Raw genomic sequence first — 25,404 nt, 5'->3', positions numbered from 1 at the left:
TCACAGACTCTGTGTATTATTCATTATCTCTGAGTGAGAGAATAAGTAAAGTCTGTCACAGGAGCCCAGTCAGTGAGGATTTAATTAACAGAACCTGCCACATTCCACTACATCCACTGCCTTTCTCAGAACTCATAAAAGCCATTCCTATCTGCGATAATTACACTAAACATGCCACAATAAAGCTCTGCCGATGATTAATTTGAGGAGTGGAGAGGATCAATTAATTCATTTATTTGCGAACCGCTGCACTGCTTCTTTTTGCGCAGCGATTTCATTAACCGTCACGCTTTCTGATTTTTGATCCTGTCCTTGTTTTTCTTTCCCGTGACACCTGGAGGAATAGCCTGTCTTATTAGCCGCATCGCATTACTGCAGACATTTACCACGAGCCCTCAGGTTTTTCCATCTTAGAGGCAGTTACATTAAAATAAGTAGTAAACCACAAACCGTGTAGTCTGTAATACCATAATCTCAAGGGTCTTCAATCAAACTCCTGTTAGTAGGACCACAAGGCAAGAGGAGCTGTAATATCAAAATGAAAGCCTACAGCTGTGCTACTCGTATAGCACAGTTAATGGAGGATGTGATTCTGTGCAGCAGTGCTTGTCCCAGAAGGTGACTCGGTCAGCATAACCATTTGAAATCAGAAGACCACCCTTGGGTTGCAGTAATGGGTCAGAGGCCAGGGTGATGTACTAACTGGTGCGCCGCAGCATAAATAACAGGCACGGGGCATCTGGCAGGGCCGTAGATCATACTGACGACAGTGGAAGTATGATATCAGATAGGAGAAAGAGGGAGAAGTAGAGATAAATAGGGAAGTGGAGAGAGAGATGATAAGAAGAGAGGGAGGGAAGGAAGGAGTGGAAGGAGTTTGGGGGGAATTAGATGACTGTTATTGATTATCTGCCTGTAGGCGAGGAAGTAAGGCCAAATGTTCTGCTCAGCCAGACAAAAAAGTGTATTATTTCAAAGGTCATGGCATGCATTACAGTCTCTTTACTTCGAGTACAGTTGGATAAACAAGAGAATAACTGCGCAGTGATGTACTACTACTAGCATGTAGTGCATTAGCGTGCATTAGCGTGCATTAGCAACCATGCATGCGGTGTTTTTGTTATGGCTGTATTTTTGTGATGGTCCGTTGAATGCAGGTGTGTCATGCAGCTCACATGTCCTAAGGGATTGTTTGTTTGATGCGCTGCTATCTCCATAGCAACTGCCATAACACCTCGTGTAAGAGATAGCTTACTGGAGCCAACTGGCTTGACAACATGTAGATTTCAATGGATATTTCAGTGCACTTTGTATGGATTTCCCACCCCTCAGAGTACAACTACAGTAGCAAATCCAGTTGTCATGTAATGAACCACAGCGTCACTAGTCACATCATCCATCTGTAAAAAAAAATTTGTTTGGTTGTACTTTGCATCGTGTTTTCTTTGTTTTGTTTTTTTTCCATTCTGTTCCATTGAGATTTTCACCATTTTCATGTCATTACAACAGTATTTCATCAATGGCCTCCTTTGATGTTGGGGTGTGCCGTACCATCCCTACCGAGGAGACCTCTATAGTGGGAGCTCTGCCAGCTAGTATTCCTCTGAAGAGCAGGAAAGGCCTGCTCACATGCCCTTCGTGGCACAACATGTGAGAAAAACCTGTACCCTGACGTTGTGTCATTTTGCAAGTCAAAAGAACAAGAGTAGCTACAAATTAGTCACTGCCTGTTTGTCACCATATTTCACACTCCCATTCCTATCACATACAAGGTCAAAGTCTACTAAACAGCAGGCGATGTTAATAAGCAACAGCTGTGGGAGTGTGTTTTACTGTAAACTTAAAATGCTGCTATCTCCAGATTTCTGCCCATTACTACTTTCCAGCAGAGTGTGTGACCGCCATTACGTTTGCAGTTTTATGTTTTCACGGTGGACTTAAAAACGTTATCTGCATCCTGCTACCCACAAAGCTCTTTCGGCTGAACTTGTGCTTGTTTGGCTTTCTGTTTGTACCTTCTGCTGGCGCTGACACCTCTCTCACACTTCCATGTCTGAGGCAGATGCAAATGTCTGTCTCGTGTCTGTTGATGTTCTTGGCCGAAAACAGCTGGAGGCCATGTGCTTTGTTTCCTCCGACTGCTCATCTGCCTTTCGGTGCCAAATTGACTCAAGACTAGTTGAGACATCGACAACAGTCTCCGCACTATATTTAGTTTCACCCACAGGTTGGGCTGCCAGAAAGGTGAACAATTAAGAAAAGAAGTGGAAACATTGAGATGATAATGGTTCTAGTGCTCATGTCAAACAAATAATATATTAAAATAGATTCCTTTGTCAGACATTTAGCCGTCACTTAAGTGTTAAAAGCTACAAATTTCAACACTGAAAATGAAAAAGCTAAAATGGCCTTTGTGTTCTCTGTAAAGGCAGAGCAGTGATGTATGCTCAGAAAGGGTAGATTTTAGAGCAGTAATATTTCATGAGGCAAGTGGCTGTGTGGCTGCCACTGTGGTCTTTTGGTTCACACTATCAAAGCAGACATCACCTTTAATTGTTGTCATCCATCACTTGGCAAACAGGCACATGTGGAGATCATAAAGCCTTAGATTTCTTTTTTGAGACGAGACGGGCACCTTTGGAAAGGCGCACTTTTTAACCTTACTTTCTTAAGACGAACAATTACGCTGAACTTGATTAACTATTCATACACTGCACGCTGACGTAATCCCCAATCACGTTTTTCATAACTGTATATTCTTTCCAAACGGGCCTCTCTCTTATGTAATCTTCAAAATATTAATAGCAGCTCCACCATCGTGTCCTTAGCGCTGTACGGAGGAAGATACCAGGGCGTACAGAGATGGAAATGAGGCAGGCATTCAAGTCTTGTATCTTGTGCCACTATATCAGGGCTCCCCTCTTACAAAGGAAGTGGGGTGTCTGGAGTGTTTTCCCCCATTGAGATTAGTATGTTTTGGTTGTGGGAAAAACGCTGGCTGACGTTAGTGCGGGATTGAGCTCCAGCAGCCTCCCAGTGGGACAAGAGGACAGGGATGGGTCTCTTTCAGCAGGGCTCTGATTAGACCCATCGCCCTAGCTGCCACGCTCCACTCGCACTGGTAATTGGAGCTGGCAGGAGGTTGGCATGCAACCCTCCCCTGCTCCCTCCTCTTCTCCTCCTTTCCCCAGTCCCTTTTGAGTTTTTTTTCTCCTCATCTCTCGTCTAAATCTTACTTCACCTGCCTATGGTTGTCGCAGAGGCATTCCTCCTCGACACAAGGGTTTATGATTACAGTTTTCTTAATTTGACTAATTAACATAGTAGCAGTGCCTCTTCTCTTAATAAATTATTTTTCCAGTGTTTCTCCTTGCCTTTTGTGTATAATCAAAGCTCCCACTGCTATTCTAATTGAGCAGTACGATCACAAAACCACATTAAGTGTTCCCCTTCTGCCCATTCAGTTTTTTACTGCGCTGCGATAACCACTGCGGACTATGTTCATCCGCTAAGCTGCTCACATTGCAGTATGACTCTGTGCGTGATAAACTGCTGTTGAGAGAACAATGGTCCTATTTATTATCACAACATGGAAGAACCTGTTCACGCGTACCTAGATTTGCATCTTGTGCCCGCCTGACACCGCCTCTGGCCTTACTCATTGCAAATCCAGGGCGTTTCTACTGGTTTTTGTTGTTAACTCTGTCACAGAAACACTTTGCAAGTGAAACAAAAGTTCCAGTAAATACCACCGGTTTTAAAGCTCACAATATTAGATCAGTGGTAGAATAAAGGTTTGTACCCAGCATGCGTGATTGCAGATTGTTAAGTCTGCATGCAAACTGAATAAATTACCAATGCAGTAGTTAGATTAAAAAAGTAGAACACATTAATCTCCTTACAAGTGGAGCTCATGATCTTAGTATTCTTTTTTTTACTTTAATTTTTTTTTGCTGCAGTACTGAACGCCTGTATGACATTATCACAGGATTTTTGCCTTGCTCATATTTTCTTGCATAGACTAGACAAGAGAATCGAGCTTTTCTTGAGGAATAACACTTCGGCATAAGAGAGGCTTTTTATTAAAAATTCCCTCTATCTTTACAAACATCAACCTGCAACGACTGCACTGTTTCATTGGCTTCTCTCCAAATTTCCCCATCTCTTTTCTTTTTCCTCCAAATTAAAGAGGACTGAACAAAGGCATGTCTTTGTCTTCTCGGGATGACAAGTTGGCAGACAAGGCCAGCTTCAGGAGTTGCAATAATAGAAATAGACAGACAGGGCTCAAATCTTATCCAATAGCTCGATATGATCTTTGATGAGCGCATAGAAAGGAGTTTCAATTATTCCTTTTTGCCAAAAGGCAAGGACATAGCCAGCTTTTTATGTAAAATGTAGGTAGGCTGAATGCTTTTAGAGCCGCTGGAGAAATTTCACCTTTTCAGAGTGAGCATTATGTTTAAAGTAAGTTGAAATAACTAGCTGTTATTAGCTTTTACAAGGCATTTTCTAAAGTTATGGGGATTTTACAACGAACAACTTTAATCAGCTTAACTGTGCTTTAAAGTCTTTTGATATTTATTCTTACGCAGATGTACTATGCATAAATGATAGTGAATTTTTTTTTTTTTAAATAATCAATTCTCTGTGATCTTAAGCTTGTGCTCCTGCAGAAGTTAAAAGGAAAGACAGTCATCAGTTTTTGTCCAATAGTCCAAAAACATATGGGACATGCAGTTTAAATTTATCAAAAGAGATCAGATGTTTTGCCTCCTTTCTTAGGAAAAACGTTGCACATGTGGCTTAGAATTTTGCATCACCTTTATTGATGTTGCTTTTAAAACCATTCAGTTGTCCTTCGTGCTCCTATGAGCACAATTTATGTAGCAAGAAAAACCTGCTTTGGTTGGTCATTAAGAAGAGCCGTGTTACTGTCTTCTAACTAACCTGGGATATTTCCCGCTCCCATTTAGGACACATTACGGAAGCAACACAAAAGCGGAGCGGTGCTTCATATTTAAAGCATATTCTATATGTGCACTCTGAACGGTGTAGCATTTAATAGTTTACCATGTAGAAATTTCCACATCAGTGCACTTTCCCTTGCAATGCAAACATTAAGCATAAATCAGAGACACATTAATCTTTAGGCTTTGCAGAAGCTTTTAAAATTATTCCCCGTTTGTGCTTCCTGAAACGACAGAGTCGCTGAATCATGTAAGAACTCCTTTGGGATCTTTCGACCAGTTTTGCCAATGGTGTTTATTTTTCACAGTCCAGTAACGTTTGCCAATAGTGTTAATCATAAATATTCTATAGGCAGCAATTCCACAGAGTTGGGTGGGTGGGCACTGTCATTTATTATGCCAGTTTCTCATGTGAAAGGCATAGTTCTGTAGTTATGTGTGTATAATAACAGAGATAAATTTCCTCCAAGTCAGGCAGCCACTTTAATGTGGCTGTATGAATGTCTTTTAAGAAATATGTCAAAGAAATGCATCAAATTTAAAGATTCTTAGAAAATTATATTAAATGTAACTGCAGTGTCATGTCTCAGCGAATCAGTTGGTTTTCAATGTGTAGAGAGAAGCCACAATTTTCTGGCTGAGGCTGAGTGACACCAGGGGGTCTGAGCATGTGCTACATGCACAAACAGCTGGCACTGCATGATTCATGAACACTGGAAATCAGGGGTGGATGATGGACAGGCCGCATATTGATTTTTTTTCTTCTGTTTTTTATTTTATTTTTTGGACGTATTCCACCTTGTGTGATTGTGTGTAATGATTAATTGTTAGCAACCAACCGACGGTGTTATTCAATTCCATTAAATCTATGAAATGTTTTACGAGGGTCCAGACTTTTGAGAAAATTCATTGTGGAAAAGTGTTGCTCCATCACTGCCCAAGCATTGCCTCTAATGTAGTCCTTAAGTACAACCTGCTGTCCTGAACACAACCACCACAATCCACACCTACTGGATAGTGAGTGCACCCACGGGAGCAGGCACAAAGGGATTTCCTCTCAGATGATCCATTATGAACGTATTCTAAGGTCAGACAGGAGTTCAGAGTCCTGCACATTTAACTTAATTAGTGGTTTTCTCTGAGTAGTGGGGGTTGGGGTTAGTTATCAACTTTTAACTCTACTGAATGGATTCCTTATATCAAAAATTACTGCAGCTTCAATATTATGTAGGGGTTCTTTTTTCTACCAGGCATTTTTCGGTTTCACTTCCTGTCTTTGGCTCCTTTTCTTTCTCTTTGAAGGTTAGTGAGAACAAACCACAAAGGAACACGGGGCACAACAATACTCTTACCATTATTCATACAGTGACAAACGGTGCAGTGGTATTTCATTGTGCTGTATTTGTGTGTTTCATAGAGGTATCCTCTTTTGTAGAGGTTTCCGTTGGGATGTCTGAAAACTGATTCTAAATCGTTAGACAGGAAGTAAGCCTTGCCACAACGATAAGAGGCCTTGCAGAGATCTGTCAACTACATCTGAATATGAGACAATTTGGGCTACAGGCCAAAAACAAGGGTGAAAGAAGGAACAACTGCTCTGCTCGGGAATAGATTAAAAAAAACAACCTGTGGTCCTGTTAATGCTCGTCATATAGGTTTACATATGGATTTTTGACTCAGACAAGGCAAGTAGGGGCTTATGCAGCCTACTTAATGGGGTTTCACGGGTTCTATGTATTAAAAATGGCTTTTATTTTGTTTGTGGCATCATTTCTCATACAAATCCTTGCATTTGATCAGTGATAAATAGTCCTTAGAGGATCTAAATAAAATGTGTTTTTCTTTGATGAGCCGTTAATCACAAGTTTGGAAAGAAGTCAGGCTTTTTTATTGATGCGTGTATGTATTTACTGTCACAGTCTTACATATGTGACTATTCCAGTGGTTAAGGATTAAATATGTTTATCCCAGACACCCTGGATCTAATGATTTTGTAGCAGATCATTCTGTTTTTTCCATTAAAACGTTCTCATTTCCTGTCTTTTTGAGTTACAGGGTCATAGACAAATCCACAATAATGTGATTTTTATCCATCTATCCATTTTCTTCCACTTATCCAAGGCTGGGTCACCCTGGATTAGTGATCATGAGAGATATTTAATGGCATCATGTTGTTAAGAATGACTCAGTCACAATTACTAATACACAAAAAAGTATCACCATCGCGAGAAACAGATGAGTGGATTTATCGTACCTACACAGACAAATTATGAGCTAAGTGGACATAATCTGGCTGCTTCCTTGGGCATAATGAAACTCATGAATGTTGGTTGTTAAAGAAGCAATCTTTTTTTTCACTTTAAGTCTCTATCCTTGACACACAAGTTTTTGTTTTCCAACTTGTATTTTATCCTGAAGGCTGAACCCTCCTCCTGAAATTTCCCGAGTCATTTAAGTCAGTTTTACAGTCAGAAGTCTCTGAATGTGGGACTTCATTGACTTTACAGCTTCTTCTGCACAAGGAGGTAAACCTCATGCAGAAGGAGCTGCCAAGAAATCTTCATGGAGGTTTCTGCAGTGCGTGTTTATTGTAATTTTATGAAAGAGACAAGCCGCCAACGCTGCCAGCACTGTGTGTAGTGTTACAAGTGAATTATTCAATGTTACAGTCAAGCCACTGTCTGTGTTCTGATCTGTTAGAATGATGGACAGCCTTGAGATTTTCTGTCATTCTTTAAAATAAAACAACAACAAAAAAAATCCACAGGTGTTGTAAAATATTCAGTCAGCACGACCTTGTGCAGAGGGTTCACCTGCCTCTAACCCGAGGTGAGCTGGAATGACCATGTGCACAGATAATTGCAGAGAGAATGAGTACATGAGCTGAGGTTCCTGTCCGGACAATATATTTCCCAGCTTCTTGTATTAATGTTTTTTTCCCCATAAAGCAGCCTTTTTGCTTATTGTTACACAGCCTGCAGTTTAAAATCTTTTCATGGTGAACCAAAGGTAAGTTACAGTCATTAGCACTTACTTCAACTCAACACTATGGCCCCATGACACATTTACATATGGGGAGACAGATAAACTAAATTACCGGTTCAAGTGCAAGCTGATAATAAGATCTCTCAAGGGCTATCATGTTCCTTCTTGACTGTTGCTGTCCTGAGGTTAAATTTGGATTTATTATGAGGTTGAAAGCATCTGAGCTAGAACACATTTTTTATTAAAGACTGCGATGGCGAACAAGTGGTTGCTAGGGGAAAAAATGGCTATTGACTCACATGACTAGAATGCCACATATGCATACTGCAAGTTTTAATTAGCAGTGGTAGACGTGTGAATGTGAGTGTGAAAAGTTGTCCATGTGTTAGCCCTGCATCTGATTGGTGACCTGTCCAGGGTGTACACCGCCTCTCGCCCTATGGTAGCGCAGATAGGCTCCATCCCCCACCCCCTCACTACTCTAATGACATTTGAATCCCATGTGTCAAGACTGCTGCTATATACTGGGGAAAAAAAGCCTTTTTTTGTGGATCCCAAATTTTGGTTTAGGGATTATATTTTACTTGTTGTCATGCTCTTACATCCATTATGATGAGTTGGATTATTCAAATGGGTTTGTTTAGTTTGCAAAGCCTAAGGTAGCTCATCTATGCATGGGTACCCAGAGGCAGATTGCAGTTATCTTCCTTCTGTCTAAACCTCAGACTCCTTGTTTTGGGTAATAAGTCGCCATGATAATCAGTCGCAAACAGCATTCTTATTTCCAACCTAATCCAAATCAGTACCAGATCTAGTGTTACCCAGTAGTATCGCCTGCTCTTGCACAATGTTTTTTTGTGTGCGTGTAGTCTGATTACTCTGAGGCCTGCAGCACCTGAAATTTATTTGCTCGATTTCAACCTCTTCTCTGGCCTTGCCAGCTCAACAGCTTTGTTGCACTCAACTCCTCTTGCAACAGCTAGAAATATATTTTCTCCGAATATTTTTCTCAACATCTTTTTTCTCTGTCTAGTGTCTAAAATTAAAATCTGCCTTTTTGCTCATTTTCAGAGAACCAGGTTCCTCATGGCTTTCCCACCATCGATATGGGCCCCCAGCTAAAGGTGGTCGAAAAGACCAGAACTGCCACAATGTTGTGTGCTGCCAGTGGAAACCCAGACCCAGAGATCTCATGGTTCAAGGACATGCTTCCTGTGGATATCAGCAGCAGTAATGGCCGCATCAAACAACTTCGCTCAGGTACGGTTTTATTTGATCTGATTTATTACCTTCAAAGTTTAACTTTATGGCATAGTGATAATGTAGCAATGGCAGCTCTGCATACCAACACACATAAATCATGTTAGACATGAGGAGATTCTGAAAAATACAAACAAAAACCCCAAACAGCCTTTGTTCTGATATGATTTCATGTATTCACTTTCATCACAAAGGACATGAAAGTTATTGAACTTGTCATTGTCACCTTGATTACTTGGCTGAGTTCTTACAGAATTTTATTCCTCGCAACAGCACAGCAGTCACTTTGAAAGTACCTCAGGAGTTGGAATGGTGTTCTCGTCTTAATCTGGGATGCTCGACAGCGATGAATGCTCCTGTAACCTTTTAAAATACAGAAAAATTATTTTCATCACATTAAACATTCCTTAATTATTTGTTAAACATGCAGCTGGGTCACAGTACAGCCAACCAGTGGTGCATTTTCTAGGATTTGACTTTGTGAATGCTCTTCACTCACTGTAGTTGCTCTGTTAATCACTGAAGACATGTTCCCTGGCCTGGGCCCGATGGCAAAGGTTTTGCACCAATCTGCATACTAGATGCCTTCATTAGGGCTACATTTAAACCAGGAAAACAGTAGTTTTAGACCAAAATCACTGTGCAATCAACTCACAATCTCTCTACCTTTAAAATAAATAATAAATAAACGCTCTTAGTGGCAGCTATTGCACACACATCAGAAAGTAAGACATGCTTTTTGCTGTAAAACTTAGCTCAATTTGAAGTTTCATTATTTGATGGAACAGACGAGTTGCACTCATCAGTGCAGACTGACTATGACTGATTGCAGCATGTTGGCAATCTGCCTGCATTTATAGATTAGATGGTGATTAATTGCAAATCCTCTCCAGCCTGTTTGAGAGTGATTGCAGTCTGAGTCGAACCGAGATAGGTTGCGTCCAACCAGGTGACCTGTACAATCACCTCTCTACTAAAAGTATCTGTCTGTCATCCAGACATATAGTATGTCCCTCCTCACAAGAACAACAAAAGAGCCCCAGTATTTTCCGCACGTACATAAGACTTGTTACTTAGTCAACATAGAGCCTACTTAAGTATAATTGCACTTTTGGAGATTTAGTTAGCACAGTAACATGAGAGAGATGTCCCTGCCCCTCAAGTGCAGGCTGTAATCTCCCGCATGCAGCTCAGACTTACACACTGCGCCAGGACAGGACATCCATTCATATAGAAGCCTATATGTTCATAAACCACTGCATTAATAGAAAGGGAGCGCATGTCTAAAAGCAGGTTATGAGCCATGAGGCCTGGCTGTAGGTCTGAGACCCAGGGATTAAATATGAGAGCTACTCCAGAAAAAGACTGGCATTAGAGCTGCACAGCAGAAGCCGGGGCACTCATGCATGTTCACTTACCCACGCTGGCTCTTGGCCGCGCTGCATCAAAATAACCCAAATTAAATACGAATGCCTACAAATTAGATACTAACAAAACTCCTTAATTGTTTGATAACATTTTAGTGCAACGTTTAAATTGTGCACAAACCTTTTTTAAAAAAAATTCTACTTCTAAGAGCAAACGTTTTAATTAGTTTTCTTCCTTGCGTATATTGAAAGTGCCTGAAAATGTGCTGATGTGTAATGCCCTCGGACTAACAATCCTTTTTATTTGCTAGCCTGTTCTTGACATCTGCTGCTCTATCAGGATTTACATTACTGCCTGTGACCTGAAATGAGGCCAATTTTGCAATAGCGGGAAAAAAGTGCATTAATTTGCTTTCACACTTTAACAGAAAAGAAAGACCCACTTCTATTGCATCACACAAGATCGATTTTTTTTCAATTGAGCGCGAAGCCACATTTATTCTTTATCTCTTTCACACCATCCAATTCATTCACTCTATAGAGATACTAACTTCCTTTCAGTTTAATACCTCTGATCTCAATACTTCTTGCTATCTGCCATTCTGTTTACTGTCTATGACTTTCATTAATTGCTCTTGCCCATTTTGTACTAACTGCTGTCTGCAGAGTGGGAGCCATCTTAAATCTGAAAGCTTAATTAATATATCACCTTCAAATTCATCCTTTTTATAATCCTGCTGTAAAGCAAGGGTAAATGTGGTTGTAGCTTTTGTAGGAGCATTTCAAAATATTTGCTTAAGAGATGGGATCCTTCTGAAAAACTGCAGTTTTTTCTTTCAGTGGCCAGTCCAAAATTTACCCTTGCCTCACAGCATTAAGCATTACAGCATTACTTTTAAGTGGCTTCTACTCTTTATCAGGTTGTTTTACCTTTTTATATGTGGCCTGTCAGAAGCCATGTTTTTTTTCTGCCACTGTTGGATTACTAAGTGGATTACTAACTAATCTCTCAACCTTGTTTGCATCGAAATTACTCCCACCTAGGTGGTACACCAATTAGAGGTAAGAATGATGGAAAGTGTGTTGGAAAATATCACATCCACGCCATTCCCTCACGCCCACATCAGATCTCTGTTTTCTCCCCTACGCCACCGACATCACCGACTTCATCAGTGCTGTTGTTGCCAACCCACTTCTGCCCTCATCTCTTCCCAAAATGTTGTCTGCTCCTTGACAAACAAATGATCACCAACCCGGATGCAATGAGAATAGAAATGAAGTCCAATGTGTTATCTTGTAAATGAGCCTTTTGAAGGCCCTTCCCATACTGTAAAGAATGAACAACACGTGAGGAAACGCACACAAACATTATTTCAGAGAAACAAACGTCTCTCGGCTTCTGCCTCTCTCATGGCTTTTCAGCAAAAAAAAAGGGTGAGGAGTCGCATTTTCAACTAAAGGCCACCATCACCACAAGAGGATTTACCTGTCGCTTCAGTGCAGACTCAATGTGAAGTGAAATGGCTGCATTTACATACAGCCTATGCACCCCCCCTCCACACACACACACGCACACACACTAGCATAGGCGCAAAATACTTGCTTGAGATTATTAAGGTGGAAGTTTGAACCCCTTTTTATGGAAATCTTCCAACTGAAAGCATGATTTTCCCTTTAAGAACAGCAATAGTGGATATTGTGGGGCAAGCTGAATACGTTTTAGAGTCTCTGTGTGTCTCTTTGTCCTGATAAAACCCATATTCAATTAGATGTTTAACTATTTAGGAGCTGGCGTTATGTTATGACAGCCACGCTGCCCCTTAGTTTGTACCCTATAAAACAGTGAGATGACCTTGTAGGAAATCCACAAGTGTTCCAGCGCTTGGTTATTGAATGGGGTTTAGTGTTGCAGTTTGACAACTGTGATAGCAGTAACCTTCTACATTTCTGTAGTACTCAGACTGTTTTCCCCCATGGTAGAGCAGGCAGATTGACAGATTTGTGACATCTGCATTAGTATGCAGGTACATGTCAGTGCTGAATCAGACAGCGATGAGCTCAGCAAGCAGAGTAAACACCTTGGAGGGATGTGTTGTCATGAGATCTGAGGTGATATTGTCACATGTCCCTGTCCCACTCCAGTTTTTTTTTTCTTTTTTTCTTTTGTTTTTGGGGTCTTGTCTGGAGTCGAGTCCTCCATGGTTGGTGGTGAACCTGTTTGCTACATTCATCTCATACTGCATGATGTGAAAAATGTATCCTGACGTCATCTTATGCCGAGTATCTTTGTCACTTTCAAACTGCATGGTGGTTGGCCGCCGTTCGTCCTACTGCCATGCTGCTTGGAGGTGTGATAGTTTTATTACTCACTGTATACCTGTGAGAGAATTAGCTTTGTTTGTAGTGTATTTGAAATCAGGTGGGTCAGGTAAGTGTGCTGTTGCTCTTTCTCAACTTCTCAGATAAGAGCTCCGGCACGGAGTGTCAGAATAACCTAAGTAAGACCGGTCTCCTGGGATTTTATGCTTTGTTAGGAACAAGATGTTAGTCTTCTCTTTGATAAATAGAGCTACTCAGGATTATGAATACTAATCTAAGCCATCTGGCAGCTGAAGCTTCTCCTTTCAGTGGGACATGGTCAGTAATGAGGTCACTGCTTAATGTGTACTCAACAATGAGTGACGAAAAGAAGCCTTCTTTCTGGAGAAATATGCTTATTTATGTATTTTGACAGAATGTCATTATTTACATTCAACTTAAAATTAAAGTTACATTGTTTATATAATGTCCTAACAGCAGCGTGATTGTGCATGTACATGTTGAGTCCATTTGGCATAACTTGGCTGAGAATAATCCTTTATCATGTAATCTCTTTGGTTTGTCAGTTATTTCCCAAAGCAGAAAACCTAATTAGACCGTGATGCTTTTGACATGTTATTCAAATGAATATTGACCCAGAGCCCCGTTTTTAACACAACGAAGAGAAAGAGCATTTTTTTTGTCATAAACTTGCCAGATCTGCTCTGTACTTGTGTTGCCGTAAGTATTTTCTTGACTGATCTGTGTCCGTGTCTGAGCATGAACTGGCTTAAACTAGTTGTCTGCAGAGTTTCTAGCAAGTCACTGTACAGATATCTGCTGTGGTTTCATGCCAAGTAATGTGTCCTATTCCACAACTGTCAAGACAGCTAAATTTGCTAATCCTCTATGCAGGAGCCCTGCAAATTGAGAACAGCGAGGAGTCGGACCAGGGGAAATATGAATGTGTCGCCATGAACAGTGCCGGGACCCGTTACTCTGCTCCTGCCAATCTCTACGTGCGAGGTAAAGTCAAATGTCTCTCTCAATCGTGGAGTTAATCAATCATTAAAATCATTCCGTTATCTCAAGAAACCACGCAAGCCTTTAAAGTGCCTCGCCTTAAATGCCTCGTCGAGCCACGATATGATTTAAGCCCTGCTGTGTGGGAATGTGCAGAGTGTGTTTTATTGACAGCTTCCTTCCTCTCATCCAACCTTGGTTGCCTCTGACAAAATGGGACAAATTACATCTCATTATTGATTGTTAAATTCTTATTAATGAATTGAGCAATTTCCAGCTTAGCTCAGTTGACCTTCAGCAGGAGGAGACTTCCAATCAGCCAAGATGAGCAAAAACGCTTCCAGTACCTTTAACTGTTGTGTAATTCTCATTTACCACATTTATGCCCACTCTCTCTGCCTGTGTATCTCCTTTAAGCAATTCTCTCAGCATTATCCTCGCCATGCCATTCCTTCCTTACCAATGAGCCCACTAACCTCAACCTCCTGTTTGGCTGCAAACTCCACCAGGTGCAGCCTCTGTGAAAACAGCTGCATTGAAGCCATTTCCTCTGCTGGCACTGATGCCAGGCCTCCTTTCTTTTTTATTTTGACTGTATCGAAAGGCTCCATTATTCCCCCCCGCATAACCCAGAGCTCTTAAAGGCATGGATGAGTCTGGAGTTTCAGGGTTTGTTTTTGTTGCGGTGTCTCTGTGAGCAGACTAATGCAAGGCGAGGGCAGCGTTGCACCCATACTGGAAAAAGCTGGTATAGGGGAGAGAGTAGTGCGGGTCAGCCCCTGCAGATATCACCACCATGTCTGATGTACATGGAACAGAAAAGCTGGTGGAGGAGGGAGCGAGTGAGTGAAAGTGTTATGGTAAGAAAAAGACACGCTTGGCTCTCATTTCATAATTTTGTTAAAAGCACACAGTAGTGTATCATGGAGGCTCATTTACGGATGAGTGATTCCACTGTCTCCCTTTTATTCACTGGGATAAAATAAGTGAATAAGTGTCCACTGTTTTCCATCTAATCCACACCAAAAAAACATAATCAAACCAGTTTGGGGAGTGGAAATTAACTTTTAAACAAATTTCATTGTCACTCAGATATACTCTACTAATATTTAGCACCAATTTTTCCAAGATAACGGTTTTTGCAGCAGCAGAAACATCCCGCTGGATCAGAGGAATCGGTAAAATTCTCCTCGAGGATAAGAGAGGAGTCAAATTTACCGACTGAACACAAGGTTTAGATCTTAAAGCTTGACAGGGAGAGGTAGTCAGCCAAACAGCAAAGGCGAGGAAGGGATGTAAGTCTTGTCTATTAATCAGGACTTGTCTGTCACAGGTGCAGACGCTGCCTTTTTTCCCCCCTCAGAGGTAATTACAGTAGTTGTGTGCTGTGGCGCCAGCAAGACCCCCAGGCCCAGCTACTCTAACACCACCCAGGTAGCTGTCAACCCTTTGGCCTTAACACCAACTTTTTCCGCCAGCCTCACCACACCAGTGGAGAGATAGAAATCAAACCAACCGTAACCTTTTAAAAGTGTGCTCGTCTGGGATAGAGAACAAAGGCTCAAGCCATGTTTTCACCATCTTTGTTACCGCTGCAAGAACGAGGAGATGAGACCTGGGGCTATGCTATCACCGGGCTGCTAGATTGCGTTTAAAACATATGGGACTTCAGACGAGTGCACTTTGACCTGCCTCTCCTCCTTTCCTGTTGTTCTAGTTTATATAATTCTCAGAGATGAAGGGAGATTTTGTCTGTTTTGAGGTTCGCTGTCAGCCAAATGCTTTACAAAGCTATAAAACTGTTATTCTCAGTCTTCTCTAGTATGAGTAAATAAATGGAAATTAAGTGCTGAGATATGTGTTCACTCTGACTTTTCAGTAAGTTAATTAGAAAATAGGAATCTGTCACTTAATCAAATTTAGCTCCTTCTCAAAATTTTATCTGCCGTGCGTCGCGAGATCATTTGTAATCTTGAAATGCCAGTGCTGCTCGGACGTGAAATATAAAAGGACTGCTGTAAGAGGAAGAATGCTATTATTCTCTATCAACACCCTTCCAACGCCCTCCCACAAGCGCACACTCTCTGCTGTCAGACTCGCATTAAATGTGCTTGTTGTGGGTTTGTCTACAAATGTGTTTGTGCTTTTTCCACTCATCGTCGCTGCCCGAACCGATTCCTGTCTGCAGGTACACAACATGCTGCCATCACCACCCTTGTCTTGACATTTTACAGCCAACAGAGTGATGCCCTCATACTTGTGTGTGGGTGGGGACTGTGAGACTGAAGGAGAAGGTGGTTTTGTGGATGAGGAGGTCTGCTCGTGGATTGTTTTTCCCCTTCATGTCTGCATATCTATTTATGTCCTTTCACTTCTCATCCATTAGGACTGTGTGCGTGGTTGGAGGTGTGCGAGTGCGTGTGCGCCCTATATTTTTTTTTTTTTTTTTTTGTGACCCTCCTCCCAAGGAGGACTCCATCAACGTGGGCAGAATCGAGAGCGTGCTGTGATTGTGCATGAGCGCTCATTTGTCAAGCGCTTATCCCACAACGGAGGAGGGATGTCAGCTTCTGTCTGCTGGCACTCCTTCATATATCCATGTGACATATCAATATGTCACAGAGGATAAAGTGCTGCAGCAGGTCTTTTCTTTCACCAAAGTATCTTCATGCTGCTCTATGTATGTGTATTTTCGTGTGTCAAGGAGGGAAACTTGCAAACTAATTAATTCAGGTCACTTTATGAAGACTTTTACGAAGGCACTGGAGCATATCTAGCATCCCTTATGTAAAGGAGGGGTGGATAATGAGATAAATTTAACAATATCACACTGTTATGATGACTGGGATGTTAAACTAGAGTCTAAAATAGTTAAATAGGTCTCTACACAGTAGAAAAAACATTTAGTGAGTTTCAAAAGCGAGTTTCTCTACCTGGTGCTTTATGTTGGATCTCTGTTTCATGTTCCTAACCTCCGCTGTGTCAACTGAAACACTGGTCTGTTTCACTCTGTCTTCCTCTTCACTTTATGTCTTTTCATTCCATCGCTCACCTTCATCAAATCACTTCATCCGCATACAGATCAGCGTGAAGGTTGGTCATTTTCACTTTTGTCCCTTCCCTTTAGTTTGAAGCAGGCTTTAGGTGAGGTCAACCCCAACCCCTCTGTGAATACACTCAAAAAAAAAAACTCATTTAAAAATAGCTCCCCCTAATCCCCTGAACTCCAAATGTGTGTTGTCGAGTTGTTTGCATGTATCTGTGCACAGTTCTTGCATGCCTTCCCTTGCCGCTCCCCAAAACCTTGTTTCGATTAGTCTTGCCAAAACGTACAAAGGAGTCCTGAGCAGCTAGCTTAACTCATTATTAAATGTCTGTTGTGTTGCGTTACGTTGCTATTCACTCTCCCCTCCACACCCATATTGTCCCTGTCCAATGCTTCCACTAAAAGCTATAGCTGCTTTAACCCTCAGCCTTTCCATCCGCCTCTGTAGGCCCATCAGTGGTGTATGATGGATTACTCCGGTATTCAGGTGGCAACCGGATTTGTCAGGTATTTAGGCAGAAACCCCTCTGCTCTCCCACTGAGGGACATGGGTATCAGAACTGACAAAGCCATTCTCAGGGGATTATGTCTGTTTTACTACCATGGGCATCCTCCACCCAGAGACTGACAGATTTGACAGACACATGTTAGCGTAATGAGACATTTCCCCAGAACACATGTGTTTGGAAAAAGGTAATGATGTGTAACTGCAAGAAATACAGTATGTTTACTCTTGCAGAAAGCCCTATATGCTTAACGTGTTATATATATCTATAACTCGGTATGAAAATGATTTTATGACTTTCGGTCCCATGTTTACAGGCTGAAAAAAATCAATGAATGATTATATTCGCTTTGTCCACAACCCAGGTAATATTTTGGAAATGGTCTCTCCTCGCGCAATATTTGCAAAACGCTGATGTGCAAAGAGCTGACCTGCAGGATATATAAGAATGAGCTGGCAGTGTGCTGACAGGGGGGATGATCAGCCATCATGGTAGCCCGGTGCTGCTGCCAGGAAGCCCAGAGAGCCTGCTGAATCTGTGCCAGTGTGTGCCAGATATTGATTGACTGAACAGGTTCTGCTATCCTTGGGCACTTTGTCAAGGCAGTTAAATTTATAGGTATCCAGCAAGCAGGCAGGCAGGAGTGGAGACGGCGCTTATTTTGTGGTTTTGATAGAGTCCCGGAGCCCATCTCTCCAAAACCGCTCTCAACAGGAGAGAGGCTTCGGGGGAATCGATAACAATTACCTGCCCTCTAGTCATTTTGTTCCACAGCACCTCTCCAAACTTAACCGCACGCCATGAATTATTCACAACATTAAGTGTTCAATATACGCAGACCCCATTGACAGACTGCTCTTAGCACTGTTTAGTCTATGGAGTGATGAAAGAATAACAGATACTTTGAGCTTAATGGTTTTACATTAGGCATGCTCCACTCAGGTTTCTCTTTTTCATAAACATATGAAGAAAAAAATTGCTGCACTTCGAGGGCGTTGCAGTTGTGTGGGAAGACGCAGGTGACCACCAGCATGAACGGGATGCTGACACTTCTTTCTCAAAGGTGTTGCAAATTAGCGATGCTGGAAATCAGATCTTCGGTCATTAACGTGAGAAAATGGTGCAAAGTTCCTCCTTTATCCTCTTCCCTCCAGCATACTCAGACTCGCTATCCTATTCCATATCTTTCCTCAGCTCCCGTGCTTGCTTTGCTTGAGAATGTCGTACCCATCCAGTTCCCACCCTGGCAACACTCCGCCTGTCCAGTCTCTGCATGTCATCAGTCATATTCCCAATATCCCCTGATATCAGATGTACTCATTTATGGAAGTTTTTAAGCTAATTTCTTCCTCCTCCAAAAATGTATTAACTCTGTAAAGTTGTCCGATATCCTTCGCTAACTTTACGAATATTAAACTGTCATCTAATATTTGATTGTATATTGTGCTGAAGCTTAAATGACCTCTTTAGTCTTCCCGGTGTTATCAGGAAAACACATCCGTGATTTCTTTTCTTTTTGTGCCTCAGACCAGGAATATTAATATTTTTGTGGTATTGAGCAAAGTAGTTTAGCCCCAGACGATTCTGTTGATTAAAACAGCAGAAGGTCTAAATACAGCACCTCAATTATTATGGGAAAATTCAGATGAATATGAACCAGGTCCCCCTTTATTATAGTGCAGTCCAGAGAACAAGCCTTTTTCCTGACTGGAATCTCAAAAGGTGCTTTTGTGTTTTTCCATTTCGCCACATAATGAGGGGAATAACAAGCATGGCTGTAACGACGTTCCGGTTCAAATTAGATCGGGGAGGGAGGGGGGGGGGTGGAGGGAGACTCATATTTGAAAATCCATTTTCATGTAGCCCGGTGCAAAAGAGCAATTACAGTCAAGGGCTTTTTTTTTTCCAGAGAGAGACAGCGATATTGTAGTGTATTAGGGGGAAACATGCAGTATGAATTCTGCAGGGATAGTTTCATGCTGTTGTCTTTAAAAACATACATCCAGCTGTAATGGGACAGTAATAATGCATCCGTTGCGGTGAGCTAAATATTTGGCCAAGCTTCGCCTTCGCTGTATTGAAGGTTAAAGAAGTCAGAGCTCTCCCTCCTTACTCTTAGCACGCACTATATTAATATTCTTGCATGTCATAAATGTAACAGGTCTGACACTGATGGATGTTCACGTAGCGCTGTCAGGCATTCGTGTGAAGTGAAAAACTTTGTTGTAGTTGCCAAAAGTTACCAAAAAAAGATCTAAAATGTTTAAATATGGGATGCATTCTCGCGCATCTTCATTTAAATAGAAAACAAGTCATATGTAAATCCTGGTTGCCTGTTTATTCTAGGCTAGCTTTTCAGTATTGCATGGAGCCTCTGCACTGGTGTTTGCCTTGTCCCTAGCGACGTCAACGGGCCCTTCTTGTCTCCATGGGAACCCCTTTTTAATGTCAGCCTATCTGCATATCAGAACCGCACAAAGAGAGGGAGCGAGAGAGAGCGAGAGAAAGACGGGCTGAGCATAAGGAGCCGGAGAAAGGCAGCGAGAGGAGAAATCAAACAATAGCATCTCCACAGGGTTTCTCAATGATGCAACTCTCGCCACTGCTTGACACTCTAACAAAAGAGGGCCAGACACAGTCTCCAGCAAAACTGGGCTATTTTGATTATATTCCCTTTTGTAGGCAAGAGGATAAAACACCCCCTCAAAGGTTTCTTCTGAATTTCCAGAGGCATTTTGTGACAGTCCTATTATTCCCATTGTGCTCGCCTGCACATTTGGACAAAAGCGATCATCCCTGCATTCTGTTAGCTTTTCTCAGTTAGCTTTTAGCCTTGTGGTGTTGTATAGGGCACGATCATTCTCACTAACAAAAAGAATAATACTCACCTTACATCTCCTACCTATTGACTCCTGTCGCTTTCTTCTTCTCTTCATTGCCTTAGTGCGAAGAGTCCCACCCAGATTCTCCATTCCACCCACCAATCAGGAAGTGATGCCGGGCGGCAGCGTCAACCTGACATGCGTGGCAGTGGGCTCACCGATGCCCTACGTCAAGTGGACCACGCCTGACGAGGAGTTAACCAAGGAAGAAGACATGCCACTGGGACGCAATGTGCTGGAGGTCACTAACATTCGCAAATCGACTAACTACACATGCGTGGCCATTTCTTCTCTGGGCATGATTGAAGCCACTGCTCAGGTTACTGTCAAAGGTGAGCGCTGTTTTCAGACCAGTTAGTGCCCGTTTATTTCTGAGGTTGCATGGCACTTAATAAGCCACATCTACATGCCTCTGAATGTGCTCAATCCAAGGTTTATTCGTCGAGGACCCTTTGTTGATACTGAGAAATAAAAGTTGATGGCTTTTAGTCTTGTTTTTTGCAGCACTGAAGCCAATACAATAATCTATGTTTCTCTCTGCATTCTCAGGTCATTTTTTGTAAAAATGCAGCACAACTTTGCACAATGCACAACTTTTCTTTCACCAAAGTGTCCTTATGTTGCTCTATTTGTGTATATTTGTGTGTCTAGGAGGAATGCTAATCAATTCAGGTCACTTAATGAAGACTTTTACAAAGGCACTGGAGCATATCTAGCATCCTCTGTGTAGAAGTGGGGTGTGGTAATGAGATCAAATTGACAGTATCACACTGTTATAATAACCGGGATGTTAAGCTTGAGTCTAAAATAATCAAATAAGTATTCAAAGACTCCACACTTTGTTACTTTGAGTGCGTACAAACAGTAAAAAAAATATTAAGTAAGTTTTAAAAGTGAGTTTCTCTCCCTGGTGCATTACGCTGGATCTTTGTTTCATGTTTCTAACCTCCGCTGTGTCAACTGAAACACCTTTCTGTTTCACTCTGTTGTCTTCCTCTTCACTTTGTGTCTTTTCATTCCATCACTCACCCCCGTCAAAGCACTTCATCCGTCTACAGTTCAACCCGAATGTCGGCCATTTTCACTTTTGCTTCTTTCCTTTAGTTTGAAGCAGACTTTTTTTCTGTCCTTTTTCGGTATCTATCTGTCGACATGAATGCGCCCCCAACCGTCTTTGTGTTTACAACATTGTGACTGTGTTGTTTACTTGTTGCAGCCTTTCTTATCAGTTTTTGTCTGCATTGATTTACTTTCCAGTCTACTTGTCAATACACAAAATGCCACAGTCATTAGAGGGACCGCGGCAATCCAGGCCAACTCCTTTAAGGAAGCTATGATGCAGACCCTTTGTTTTGTTTGCATTTGTCACCACAGAACAGTTTTCTTGTGTTTTGAGAGATGGACAGGCTGGACTAAATGACTTCAGTCTATTTCCTTTATTTTGGGGAATATTGGTGGTGACTGTTATAAAAATTAGGCCACGAAACACAGCTATTTTCTAGGAGTTACCTAATGTAGCACTGTACCATGTATTTTCCCCACAAGGTAACAAGAATTGTTATTTTTTTAAGTAATTCATTTCATTTCTTTAAAGCTAATATTTTGCTTCTCCCTCCTCAGCCTTACCAAAACCCCCCACCTCGCTCAGGGTGACTGAAACCACAGCTACCAGTGTAACTCTCTTATGGGAGTCTGGAAACCCAGAACCTGTGTCCTACTACATGATCCAGTACAGAGCCAAATCCTCCGACAATGGCTTCCAGGAAGTCGAAGGTGTGGCTACCAACCGTTACAGCATCGGCGGGCTTAGTCCGTACTCTGAATATGAGTTTCGTGTCATGGCTGTTAATAACATTGGCCACGGGCCTCCCAGCGACCTTGTGGAGACACGCACAGGTGAACAGGCCCCCTCCTCACCGCCTCTACACGTCCAAGCGCGGATGTTGAGCGCCAGCACAATGTTAGTTCAATGGGAGCCACCCGAGGAACCCAATGGGCAAATCAGGGGCTACAGAGTCTACTACAGCTCTGACATGACAGCGCCACTCAGCGCCTGGCATAAACACAACACAGACGATAGCAGCCTAACTACCATCTCAGGACTGACTCCCGATATCACCTATAGCCTCAGAGTGCTGGGTTTCACCTCTGTTGGTGATGGGCCACCATCTGACATCCTGCAAGTCAAGACCCAGCAGGGAGGTGAGCAACCAACCACTGTGTCTGGATTTCAGTGTTTTTAACATCTCTATTCATGCACATACAAGGTTAAAGGTGTGATTAAGCATATACAATGAGTTGAAGCTCTGTAGTTTTTCTTGCTTTTGTGTTCATTATGCATACTGAGTGTCTGGGAAGCTGCTCTTTAGGTGATTTGTGCACAGGTTCATCTGCCACGCAGTAAAAGTTATGGAGGTGATCTTTGCAGGAGCTTTAGTAACATCCTCGCTTTGATTCTTTTTGTTCTTTAACATTCGCCCTCTCACCTACTCTTTACCAGTCCCTGCCCAGCCATCCAGCTTTGAGGCTGAAGCCGAGCTGGACACGCGCATTGTATTGACGTGGCTGTGGCCCGTACAGGACCCCATCACCAAGTATGAGCTGCAGTACTGGGAAGCTGGCTCAGACAATAAGGTTAGAATAAAAATCTATGCGTGCATCTGTCTGTCCGTCTTTTCTTATATCTGTAGGGAGTCTGCAGATATATGAATGTTGCTGTTGATGATGTAGAGTCTCTTTTTTGTCCTTTCATTCAACTGGACCAGTTGAGGGCAAATAGTTTTTGAATCACATGGCTCTCAAATTTGACCGTATTCTCAAATATGAACGCATATATCAATAAGAGACAGCAACTTGTGCTCTTCAGTGGCAGAGTAACTCCAGTTTGTTAAAGCAAAACAGCTCAATCCGTGAGTAGGTTTGTGTGAATGTCTTTGCTTCTGATGAGTTCTTCTGTTACCCCCTCCAGATTCACGTGACCTTCAACCCTGCAGGCTCCTATGCTGTAGAGAACTTAAAGCCAGACACTTTGTACTATTTCTCCCTGGCCGCCCGTTCTGAAATGGGTTTGGGTGTCTACACCCAGCCCATCGAGGCCCGCACTGCCCAGTCCAGTAAGTACACATTCGTCTGTCTTGAAGCTGTCCCTGTCCTCTTTCTTTCCACTTTGTATTCACTAACCAGTGATTTCAGAGCCACCCTCAGCCGGCTGCTGCAGGTTTAGGTTGTTCTGTTCAGTGTGAGCGAGTGACTGAGTGAGTGAGACAAAAGTAGAGTTTTATAGCGCTTAAATCAAAGAGCGTGGGCAACTTGAATGTCAAGTCAATTTCAGCGCCACATAAAATGCTGACAGTGCAGCTATCCCGGTCAGCTTCATGCTTCCACCACCTCCCCTCTGTCACCAACACTAACCCTCATGTCCATCTATCTGAGGGCAGGCCCTGTGTCAAAGGTACGTTTAATGTGTCTGGTTCCCACATTTGCGAGCTGTGCTGTCGTTTTGTCTCATATCATTATGTGCTTTTACAGTGCCAGCACTCAAAATGTCACTCTCTGCCAGCTGACTGATTCTTTATTTTATTTATTTATTTCATTTTTGTGCTGATGTGGCACGGCGCTTGTCCCACAGTGCGTGTGTGCCTCACACATAAAACTGAGAACAGAACAAATGTCACGTTTAACTTTTAATTGTAGCGATTATGTGAATAAAAGTTTAATTCCTGAGAAAGCGACTCCTAAAACTGACTGATGCGCTACAGACGACTAGAGAGGAGATTTATCACTCTGCTGGATTTGGAACAAAAGGCACAGAGTTTTACAAAGGTGTTACATCATGAGTTTGTTCCTTCACAAAAGCTCTTTAGCGGAGTACCGACGCCAGCTTATGAGTGCACATAAGACTGATACGTTTAACGATGGAAAATGATCAAAGGTTCAAGATTAAGGCTGATCAAAAAAAATAACATAGATAGTGAATGTGAACACTGGTGTAAATGAACAATTATCAGGTGTCAAACACTAGTGTTTACTCGTATCTGCCACATAAACCTGCCTGTCAAGCAGTGCTGCAGCAGGAGGGGAAAGTGGGACAATAAAGTAAGAATCAGATTTTGATTTTCTGTACGTTATACATACAAACAGACACAGATCATCAAAAATTTCAAGAAAAATGTAAAAAAAAAAAAAAATCAGATGAACAGTAATACTCCTGTCACAGGACCCCTGTGGCGTTGCAGTTGTATATGTACTATATGCAGTTGCATTTCTCCCATAGAACAGAGAAAATAAATGAAAACCTGACCTCTGTCAGCTGCACACGACTGTAAGCAGAGACCATGAGTGCTGATGGTCCTTGTGCCTTCTGCTGTCAGTAGACACAGAATTTGGCGGAAATAATTTGGATTTCAGGCACTGGTAGGATCGTGTGCATGAAATAAGCAACAGCTTTGGGAAGGTTCTGAGGCAAGCAGGCGGTGGGAAAGTGTGACATTTTCTAGTGCTCCATTTAAATATTTAGTATCATTTTTTTAAGACTCAGAGAAATGAACAGTATTGAGCTCTATTCATGTTTTTGTTTTTAAATATTTTTGCTGTGCATTGCTCTACTAGTAAAAAAGGTGGTAGGAACCCTGCAGTGGGTTCAACACATCAAACACTAAGATGCATTAATAATACTAAAAATAAGCTCATGGAGGAAGAGCTCGTTGTATAAAAATGGATGTGACGTCATCCATTTCTGTTGTGGTGGCATACAGAGCCAAAGTAACAAGGAACCAGTTTCAACATTTCATGTGTCTCTATTTTTCTCACATTTGACAGAAACGGGGTCGTAATAATGCCATAGAGACGGGATTTTGGGCTCTGTCACTTCAATAATTGTATCTCCTTCTTAAGCCCACTCTTTGGTTCCCTGTTTTTTTTTCACTCTGAGGCATTTTCTTGTGGTGGTGTCCTTGCTCCGTCCAATTTTACCACTGCAATCTCTTCTGAGAATCGTCAGCATTGATTCAGTCTGTAGCTTTTTAATTTTTTAATACATGTGGTGTTGTCAAGTTTTCGTGGTTTTCT

The 25,404-nt window shown here is 42.0% G+C and overlaps 1 protein-coding gene across 18 annotated transcripts in view; it reads left to right on the top strand.

The window, feature by feature from the left end:
- The window catches only part of LOC146367908 (receptor-type tyrosine-protein phosphatase F), a 163,479-nt gene that overhangs the window by 84,165 nt on the left and 53,910 nt on the right, over positions 1-25,404 (top strand). For 11 of the 18 annotated variants that reach the window (XM_084911448.1, XM_084911456.1, XM_084911453.1 and 8 more), the window contains 7 exons: positions 9,027-9,215; positions 11,627-11,644; positions 13,796-13,906; positions 20,400-20,669; positions 21,958-22,539; positions 22,838-22,971; positions 23,306-23,450. In XM_084911448.1, coding sequence (XP_084767574.1) covers positions 9,027-9,215; positions 11,627-11,644; positions 13,796-13,906; positions 20,400-20,669; positions 21,958-22,539; positions 22,838-22,971; positions 23,306-23,450 — 1,449 coding nt within the window. The remainder of the gene's footprint in view (positions 1-9,026; positions 9,216-11,626; positions 11,645-13,795; positions 13,907-20,399; positions 20,670-21,957; positions 22,540-22,837; positions 22,972-23,305; positions 23,451-25,404) is intronic. The other 7 variants (XM_084911452.1, XM_084911457.1, XM_084911462.1 and 4 more) reach the window with 1 other exon arrangement.

This window comes from Perissodus microlepis, chromosome 18 (genome assembly GCF_051167445.1).
Source record: "Perissodus microlepis isolate ML-2025 ecotype Zambia chromosome 18, ASM5116744v1, whole genome shotgun sequence".
Taxonomy (NCBI): domain Eukaryota; kingdom Metazoa; phylum Chordata; class Actinopteri; order Cichliformes; family Cichlidae; genus Perissodus; species Perissodus microlepis.
Note: the sequence above shows the minus strand (reverse complement) of the source record. Positions and strands in the feature narration are given on the sequence as shown.